This window comes from Carcharodon carcharias, chromosome 22 (genome assembly GCF_017639515.1).
Source record: "Carcharodon carcharias isolate sCarCar2 chromosome 22, sCarCar2.pri, whole genome shotgun sequence".
In the NCBI taxonomy this organism is placed as follows: domain Eukaryota; kingdom Metazoa; phylum Chordata; class Chondrichthyes; order Lamniformes; family Lamnidae; genus Carcharodon; species Carcharodon carcharias.
The window spans coordinates 47,788,196-47,798,196 of record NC_054488.1 but is presented as its reverse complement, the minus strand read 5'-3'; the positions used below and the strand labels follow the sequence as shown (position 1 = coordinate 47,798,196).

The following is a 10,001-nucleotide window of genomic DNA, read 5'->3' as shown; positions in this document are numbered from 1 at the left end:
AACGGTTCTGGAGCCATATTTGACAACAACGGCTTAAGCTGCTCAATGAAACATCTTTTTTTAGAGAAACAGATTTTCATTACCAGTTAAATACTTGAGGGATGGAATAATTCCAAACAGTCACTTGGTAGTAGAGAACTTGGGGCTTAATCTTCGGCTCGGTGAGTGGGGGCGGGGCCCACTCGCCGAGGCTTAAAATGACGTGGGGCGTCGTCGGGCGCGTGTCCCGACATCACCGTCCGTCATTTAGATTTCCCGTTCGGTGAGCGCACCGCCGACTCTCAAACTGTCAAAGGCCTGTTAAGGCCATTAATGAAGTAATTAAGCCTATTGCAAAAGGTTGGCGGGCAGGCGAAGAGCCCAGGCGGCCTTCGCATTTTTTTATGGAACCTCGTCCAAGGGCGAGATGAGGTTTCATGAAGGGTTTCTAAATTAAATAAATTTTTTCATTAAAGTTCATTGATATGTCCTAACTCACGTGACACTGTCACAAGAGGGGACATGTCATAATTTTATTTTTCTTTATTAAAATTTTTGTTACTTTAAACTAATCTCCCCGAGGCAGCTCTGTGCATAGGGAGTGCTTAGCACTTCTGGGTGCGTGTCACCTAAAATGGCAGTGAGGCCACCCCCCACCATGGGGGGGGGGGGAAAATTCTACCCTTGGATATTGCTGAAACAGGCGACATGATGCTGAAACATTCATTAGGGCAAAAGCAAGAATGCCAAATTTCAAACGATCACAACTACTTATAGCACAGGAGAAAAGGGATGCTGACTGGTTTCCAAGATGTCGCTGTTTGGCAGAGGTGTTGCCATGTTGAAAGCAACTGGGACCCATAGGCTTCCCATGCTTCTGGGTAATTCAATAAAGTTGCAAAGCATGAACATATTTCTTATGTTTGCAGAGAACGAATCCCATGTACATCAAAGTATGTCACTTCTAGCAAGTGTAGATGAGCCATACAAGTGCAACAGATTATCTTAAATTGGTAGTTAGTGTAGCTATTAGCACACTCAGGATTGTTCAGCAAGTGCTGCCCAATCACAGAATCAAATCTAACAGTAGATGTTTTGTTTTGGATTTTGCAAGTGCAGGCTGGTTAAGTACAGCCTGTACTCTGCCTATTATGAACAGCTGGAGGAACACGTTTGATTCAATCAGCCAATCGTTGGGATGTATGGCCTACATACCGGCACTGAAATTCATAAACAACATTGTTCAATTGTGTGGTAGGTCGATCATCTTTTTGGACTGACAGCAGCATCTAGTTAGTGGAAAATATCATTCGTGCCGTCACTGCACAGTAGCAGTGTAAAATGGCTGTTGTTCAAATTTTTGAAATATTTTGCCTTTACAGGGTAATTTGAGGTATACCAGGCGCTTGTTTGGGCCAAAAGTGGCAGACTTTGACCTACTTTCAAATATGAGCAATACACAGTGAACAATGATCTGATCAGGATAGCTATTGTCCCACAAGATAGCTTTGATGCACTCTATTTCTTAATCAAGCTTGCAAGGTGAGCAAATGGCTGGGCCCTGTTTACAAGATTGTTGATAAGGCCAATCTTATAGCACGGAGCAATATGAATCCCAACTTGTATACTGACTGGTGAAGGTTGGCTTGCAGTAAGCAAGCCATAACCAGAGTCGACTTGCCAACCAATCAGCATCCCTTGTCTGCTGTAGTATAAATTGTTGTGACTTTCTGAAATTTGGCATTCCTGAATTTGTCCTGATGAGTGCAAGAAAAGTTTCGGCCAAATTCTCTCTCTTTTCAGGATTAACTTCACTTTGATGTACCATTAAAATAACAGCAACTCTAATGAAATCCTCATGGTTGTGTCAATATTTGAGTGTGGAGGGAGGTGGAGATGCCTTGAGGTAAATGGACAACTCCATTCAGTTTGGGGTTTGAGTTTTCAATACTTACCTTGGAGATCGACAAATGGCAGTGTCTCAGAGTCAATATAGTTTTTTTTGAAGGACACACAGGACTGCAATAGGTTGCAGACAGTATATGTCAAGTTGTCTATGTAGTTTCAAAAAAAGACAGCAGTATTATATGGATTTCAATAAATTGATTTATTCCCACAATATTTTCCCAACAATAGTTGTGTTAGAATTAGTACTCGGCCCTCTTAAACCATTAAGGCATTGACAGTACAGAAATATTATTACATTCCCACAAAGGTGGTTGACTGCAGTAGATACAAGGCAAGCCATAAACTGTTGGCAAATTAGACATTAAATTTGTTACAGTTCATAATAACCTGTCATTCATTATTTAAGTAAAATGGAAAATGTGATTATCATATTGGCAAATAAAAACTTTAGTTTGACAAGTTGGTTTGGGTAGTAATCTATAGCAGAAAAGCAAGTTTTAATGCTTGGGTTTTGGTACTTTTGGGACAAACAAGCATCTTTGATCCCCTCTCAGGAATGGTAGGAAGCTAATGGCTACTGGAAGGATGAGCAAGTAGGGAAATACAAGAAAGTGTGATTTCACCTCGCCCAAGGACCAAACTCAATGTTATCTATCTACTTCCAAGTTTCAAGTTTAAATAAGTTTTAATAAAGCAGAGTCACGTACCCTGTCACGGCAGGTTTTAAGAAAAAGAGAGGCATGAGAAATGCTCCATCACTTTGTTGGAGTTCCTTCATCTATCCATCTTATGGTCAACACAAATTGATTTTTAATAAAATGGTATTATGCAGTCAGATTAGTAACACAAGTTGCCATATGGAATGAAAATGTGTGCATTCACCAAATTTGTGGTGTAATGACTAAAATCTCAGTTGTGAAAGATGAGTGACTATTACCTGAATTTTTAAGGTGACAAATTGCAAGGTACTTGGACAAGGCAAATGAAAACTTTTTTTGTGTATCTTTCCTTAACTCTAATAGCAAGATTCAGAAAATGTAGATTTTCATTGTGATAGGGGCAGATAGGTGGGGTCTTTGTTAGCTCAAAGATGCCATATTTGAAGAAGGGAGATTCAAATTGACCCACTCCTCTTGGGCAGACTCCAAAATGCAATGTCAGGTCCATTGGTGAGCTCCAAGGTAGAGTTCAAGACTGACCAACATGTTCACCAATTGATGGGACCTGGAGAGTTAGACCCTATAATGGGGCCTATGGTTCTTCGAACTAGTCTCCATATAAACCCTCCAGATAGTGCTGGAAAACATAGGGTGATTCTAACAGACCAGCAGCAGGAAACTTATCAGTGGTACACAGTGGTAAACTGCTAATTAAATTCCAGCAGAGAATGGATATACATTTGTGGCGGGGTGGGTCCCCAAATTGAATGCTGCTTCATGAGAAGAGATTGTACAATTCATATCAGGCAAAAAGAATCTTGAGTTGTGTCTATTTCTCAATTGTTCGGTTTAAAGATTCTTAAGTATGATGATGGATTTAATTATGTGTCAGCTGCCTGGCTGAGAGAAGAAGCATTCAAATTATTATAAATTATGTTTATATAACACGTATTTTAAAAAAATAAAATAAAATTCACAGCTAATGGAAGAATGGGTTGAATTATTTAACTAACAAGCACTTCCATCCAAAGTACTCTCCACATGGGATTGAATTAGATGTAGACTGAATGAGTTGATTTTCTAAATGCGCGTTCCTGGCAGAAAGATTCCGCCATGGAGAGCATGCGTGGGAAAATTGCAGGTGTACTCCCTATGATCTGTCACCCAAACAGTCAGAAAATTGTGGGGGTTGTGCCAAGGCGAGGTTCTCTGCCAGGAGCACACATTCGGAAAATTAGTCCTATTATCTAAATAGCTATTCAATTGAAAGAGGATGTCTAGCATGGTTCTACCTTGTACCTTTCGCACCCACCATCCCTTGGGTTAACAGTGACTGTTTTGGTCTCACAATTCAAACAATAGTAAAAACAATTGATATACAGTACTTTTATTCTTTTTGCTCTGAGAACTTTTTTCTCTTTTTGTGTCGTTAGTTTACATAAACCCTCACCTATGGCGTGACGGTTACTGTTTAGTGCATGTCTTTTGGTCTGGCACCTGGCCAGGGCAGCTATCTGTTTACCTTCATATTCGCCTGGAGGAATAAACCTTCAAGCATGGGTTCTTCTGCTGCATTACATATATAATTACTTAAATTTGCCTGTAATAAAAAGTATTAACTTGCATCCAGGTTACAATATTTCATCACACACGCGCAAACAACAAAGAAGAGCATCAGAAAGTGACACTGCAAGCCAACGATTGCAGGCCAGGAACAATTAAGATAAACACTTTTCACATTTGAGGAGTGAGGGACAATTCAGAGGAAAACAGAGATTACTTGCACTGCGGAACAGTGATGGAAAAATGTTACGCACCTGAGTTGGGCTACTGGTCTACGGTTAGAAATAAACTAAATTCCCTTGCAGCGACCACTGAGAGCGATCCCAACTTGATCACATGGGATTCTAACCAGTGTTTGTCGGGTGGAGGTTGCATTCTATGATCCTGTCTACTTTGCCCATGAAAATTGCAACCCACTTCCTTTTTCCATGAACTTTCGGTTCCTTCAACACAACCAGTCAATAAGGTTCTTCCTGGACCCATTATCCGACCTGGTCACCAAACTCCTCTTCAGGTTAGAATATTTGATCCTTCACTGAATCCACTATGAGGGGCTCACAGTTATTTATTTCATGGGTCAATATTATTTAATTCTAAATTCATGTATCCAGCCATTTTCTGTTTATCTTATACAACCCTTAAAATGGGAATAGCTAAGCCATTGCTCTGTCAATTCACAAGCAAAGTGAGGGCTTTGGCGGGGTACTTGGTTTTAATTGCTAGAATTAAAATGACAAATGCTACAGCCAATAGCATATCAAAGTCTAGTAATTTGTATGCACTAATAATATGCATTAGCTCCATAGCATTTGAGACACCATCAGTGGTCGTAATGACTTAGTGGTGTTAGCTAGATCATTTCCCCTTTAAGGATTCTTGCTGCTTTGACTGCTGAGGGGGTTCAGGTCAGACTTTCCCACGACTTCAATGGCATGTCTGCAATGCTCAGCTGGCTGAAAAGGTAATCCTCCTTCACCACCAGTCAACGAAGGTGTCGATATACATCTTGCACACTGCAGTACTCTTGTAACAGTGCAGAAGAGAACACATGAGGGAGAGCAATTTGCCAATTTTCCATCAATCTCACTTGGCCTCCACTTGGTAGCTTGTCCGACAAGGTGAGGTCAAAACTAATTTTGTAAGAAATAGTGAAAAGAAGTCTGTGTTCGTTCTGCTGCCTTGTGGAATAATGTGTTGGAACATCACCAGACAAACTCTCGGGAAGCCACCCAAGACAAGCTTACACTAAATGATATTAAAGTAGTTTTCCTTCAGGATGGTGGCAGATTTTTAAAAAAAAACTAGGAAAGTTTAATTTGTCTTTGCAGTTTTGTGCACTCTTTAATTTCCCCAAACCCTTTACAAATTTACAGGGTGGCGCAGAGGGAATGGGGAAGAGGGAGCTGGCAGAATTTACTTTTTCTGCCTATTCTGTCCAATTAAATGGGGCCATTGGAACTTAACTTGATATTGAATCATGCGAGCTGGGGGTTCCTGCACTATTTAATACTGCAAACAATGATCAGGTTTTCATGTGAAATTTACTGAATCCAATGTCTGTTTGAAATACTAAACGTGACTCAATTTCTGAACTGGTCTGGGTTTGACAATGATTGGAGCCCACCCTCTCATGGCCACTTCCAGTCCTATTTCCCTTTATTTACCAGGGTCACAGAATAAAGACCAGAGGTTTAAAAAAAGTATTTAAAAACAGGAGCTAATAAAAGTATACTGTGCACACAGAAGCACTGGGATAATCAGAACCAGACTGTAGACTTAAGCAACAAGACAAAAAAAGGAAGTACAGCTTTAAACTTGTATTCCTGGACTGACGTGCCAAGTATTACCCAAGGTTTAGGTGCCTTCTGGTCCTCATATACCTCTACTGAGTAGCAATACTATTCCATCTCATTCAAGCACAAATTAGACTGTGTTTAAGGAATGCTGTTGTAAACAGCACCATCAGATCAATTATAGAGGTGCAATTGTGATGAAAACAGTCTCGGGTCATTCCAGATTCTTCCTAATATTGTTCCCACACCCCAAATTGCAGTGGAATAGCAGTTTTATTAGTTTGGCCCATAGCTCTCTGTTCCTACTTATTAATGACTTGAACCAGAACCAAAAAGGTTCATGGATACCTTTTGAGATACCCAGGGACATTTCCATTCGTCTAAATTTTGTTGCAATTATCGTTGCTTCTGAGATCATTAACAACTAAAGAGTCCAGCCCCAGAATCTTGTGCCTTGAATCATCAAATAAAATTTGAGTTCGCCCATCCACTGCTATGAAGACCTTCCACAAAGCAGCATCTTCAAGTCCTGAAAACACTCTGTAGTCAGAGAGTTATTCATGAAAGAATAAATTAATAAAAATTGTTCTCTGGACAAAAATCAAGCTGAATCAAAGTAGGGTGCAGTGCGAGTCCAACAGGTGACATAAAGGTTTTCAGGTTTTAGAATATTGCTCAACTTATAGATATTGAAAACCCTTTGTTCCCTGTTGTAACGGACATCAAACGTTCTTCTTCATCTGGTTTATTTCATTCATATAGTCAGTGATGAATTTAGTGCTGAAACGTCAGTTACTTTGGAAGATTTCATTACATGAAATGGGCAGTGTTGTCTTGGTAACGTGTGCCTACAAATGGACCACCTCTTGATGATACTGGTTGCATTTCAATGGTACAAGCTTACTGGTTTCAATATAACCTGTGGTGAAAGCACAAATGTCCTTCAATTTAAAAGAACATGCTGAAAAGTTTCACAATCTACCGAGTAGCTAAAGCGGCTCTCACAAACAACCTGTTTCAGAGACCAAGCCATTCAACGCCAAGGAACCTGTGCCTTCCATTTGAAAGAAGATACCCCCAAAGCTCTGCCAGTACAACTTTGGACCCCCAGTTGCGACCGACATTCCCACTGGCTTGTGTCTTCAGGCAGGTAATCTGCACTACAGCAGAGTCTTCATCTCAAAGGTATGGTAAAGCAGAGAAGACTAGTGTCTCCCCAACAGATTCCACACACCCCTACCCTGCCAAGCCCCTCAAAACTAGTTCTCTGCTCAGCCTTGCACTGATAGCACCAAAAGCAACTTTTGTGTTCAATTTCACGTTAGTCAGAACTTAGAGGTGCAGGTGGTGAAACAGACTTTGAAGACTGTTTCACAATCACCTTACAGTGTTAAGTCGGTGATAAACATGAAACAGACTCCAAGAAATATCTATCTGAGGCATTTCAGAGCTGGATTCATAATTTGAGTTTCTCAATTTGAAATCAAAAGTACCTGTATTTGGAAAAGCTATACCAGGCCTGCCAATTAGAAAGACAATTTTTTTAGTGAGGGATCGAGATAGGAAGCAAGAATGACATGAGCAAAATTAATCAACAAAGGAGCTGCAGCACCCAACCACTTTCTAACCTTAAAACACCAGGAGGGATGGTCAGGATTAAAGAGTTCAACCATTATAATTTCGCCAAAGTTTGCAACAAGTTTGTTTTTCCCTTTTTTGTTACAATGCCAACAACGTTGTGTCAGAACAATATCTTCCAATAACCTTTTTATAATTCACCTCATTACAGTAGTTATATATTTACTTCAAAACAAACATGACATTGTGTGCCTAAGTGCTGTTTAAAGTAAGCAACTGGTCAAAAGGACAATGATGTCAAGCTCTGTAAAAGGGTGTGTGTGTGTGGCATAAATACAGTTAACCGCTCAAAACACTGGCTCATTGTGTTCAATGGGAAATGTTCAGTACAGCTCTAACTTCTGGCTGATGTGAAATTATATTTGAAGTTTACTTTCTTTTGTCTGGGCCTGGGAAAGACTCAGCTGCAACGTTTATTGCCCCCTTCTAAATTCCTGGACATCAGATATTGTTTGATTGTTTAATAACCTGGATGTCAGATATTCTCTGCCCCTGTTTGTTTGCTACCTGATACGTTAAAAAGGATCATTCTTTATGTTCGCACTGATCCCACATCATTCTGCTATCAGTCTGATAAGTGTTTGCAAAGGTCATTTACAGCTAGCTGCAGTGCCAATTTCTCTTTGGAACCACCCAATAGACACTTATACCAGCTGATGGGGTTCCTACAGTGCCCAATGATGCTGCCATCTCATTGAGTGTGTTCTGGTTCCAAGTTGGCACTCCCTTGGCACTTAGTTGGCTAGAGATCGCCTTTGGCCGCCTCTGATATAAGGTAAGCTCTAAACTAGTCATGTTGCAGGTCTGATTTCTTATCTAGAAATCTTGCATTATTGCTTTTACAACCCAACTTTAGATTTTGCTACTGAGGTAAAGTACACTGGAATTGCTAGCAATTCACTTCAATGAGAATAAAGCCAGGCATTTATATGGGGGTGATTCAAAAACTTATAGAGGTACGCCTATAAATCTCTTTGCGTCTTTTTGACGTTTTTCTTTTCAGAAAATGCTTGGTTGTAAATCCAAAATGACACATTTAAGTTGGCCCCTTAATGCCTGATGACACAGTTGTTGGTGGCAATATCTGGGTACTGTCACTGCAAACAACCCTGAATGTTCCAAATCTTTTAAGATATCACACACTGGCTGGCTGGCTAGATAATGCAGACTGTTGGTAGACTGGTGTGAATGAGAGTGTTGAATTTATCATCAGAAAAATGGGGATAAAGTGTTTCAGTTACATGCTTTGTTAAAATATAAATAACAAAATTATCATATATATATTCTACAATGAAAATAACTTATTCTTCAAAAGGTCATCATGTCTGCTCTGTTCTTAATACAATATCCCTTTGACGTCATGGGAAAAGCTTTCTCTGTTTTCAGTGACGAACCACAACAATAAGCATTTTTCAATGGGTGATCACTGAAGAACTACATCATTCATTGTGGAATTAATAGAATACACAGTGGGCAATGGTGGAATATCAAGTTTATTCCACTGCTGAGTTAACGTTGCCGAATGTTTAACTGTGATACCTTTTACTGAGGTAAAAGGGACTGAATCACAAGAAGTCTGCGACCAAAGTGAAACCTCATGATAATCAGGTTGTAGGAATTCAAAAATTGGGAAACCCGCAAACCAGGAGCGAGCGTAAAACAATCAGTGATGTTGGGCAGTCATGTGGCAACAATAACCCCAGGCTGGAAGCTGCCTTCCCATTTTGGTGAGTCAGTATCGTTTCTCAACGAGAGCAAGTAATTTGTGGAAACCCCTGAAATTAAAATTTTGTGTGATTTGTCACATAGATTTAAAATGAAATTGCAACTTTTTATCTAAATGGAAAAAAACAAAAACATTGTTCCCAAACTAATTTCTTCAGTTAAAATAAATCCTGAGATTAGCCAAGGCCAACATCGAGTGACATCATCAAGACGAACCCTGCGATGGAGGTCCAGGATGCCAACTTGCCATTTCCACTGAAAAAGAAAGCAATTCTGTCAGTCTTTCTTACAATGCTTCAGCTGTCATTATATTGATAGACCTTTAGGATGATTCATTAAATTTGAATAATGCTCAGTACTTGCCTTCGCCTGTACTGTGGCATTACTTAGCCGTCAGCAAACAAGGTGTATCAGACATGTATGCCTAACTATAAAACTTGGACTGCTGTTTAAAGTGGCTTCATCTGGGAGCTTCTTGAAGGCAGCAAAGGAAGTAGCGAGGCGGAAAGAATTTGGGAATGTGGGCTGGGGGATGGGGCAAAGGAGGCTGAAAACTCGGCCAGCAAGAGAGGAATTCAGGAGCAACAACAACTTATATTTATATACAGCCTTTAACGTAGAGAGACACCCCAAGCCACTTCACCATAAAAGGAAGTATGACATCAAGCCGCATAAGGAGATAGGTCAGATAACCAAAAGCTTCGTCAAAGAGTTAGGTTTTAAGGAGTGTCATAAA

At 40.0% G+C, this 10,001-nt stretch overlaps 1 protein-coding gene across 5 annotated transcripts in view; it reads right to left on the bottom strand.

The window, feature by feature from the left end:
* Positions 1 to 2,067: 2,067 nt before the first annotated feature.
* LOC121293600 (zinc transporter ZIP11-like) overlaps positions 2,068 to 10,001 on the bottom strand; it is a 647,737-nt gene continuing 639,803 nt past the window's right edge. For all 5 annotated transcript variants that reach the window (XM_041216688.1, XM_041216686.1, XM_041216687.1 and 2 more), the window contains one exon: positions 2,068 to 9,520. In XM_041216688.1, the coding sequence (XP_041072622.1) occupies positions 9,442 to 9,520 (79 nt within the window). In that variant the 3' untranslated portion in view covers positions 2,068 to 9,441. The remainder of the gene's footprint in view (positions 9,521 to 10,001) is intronic.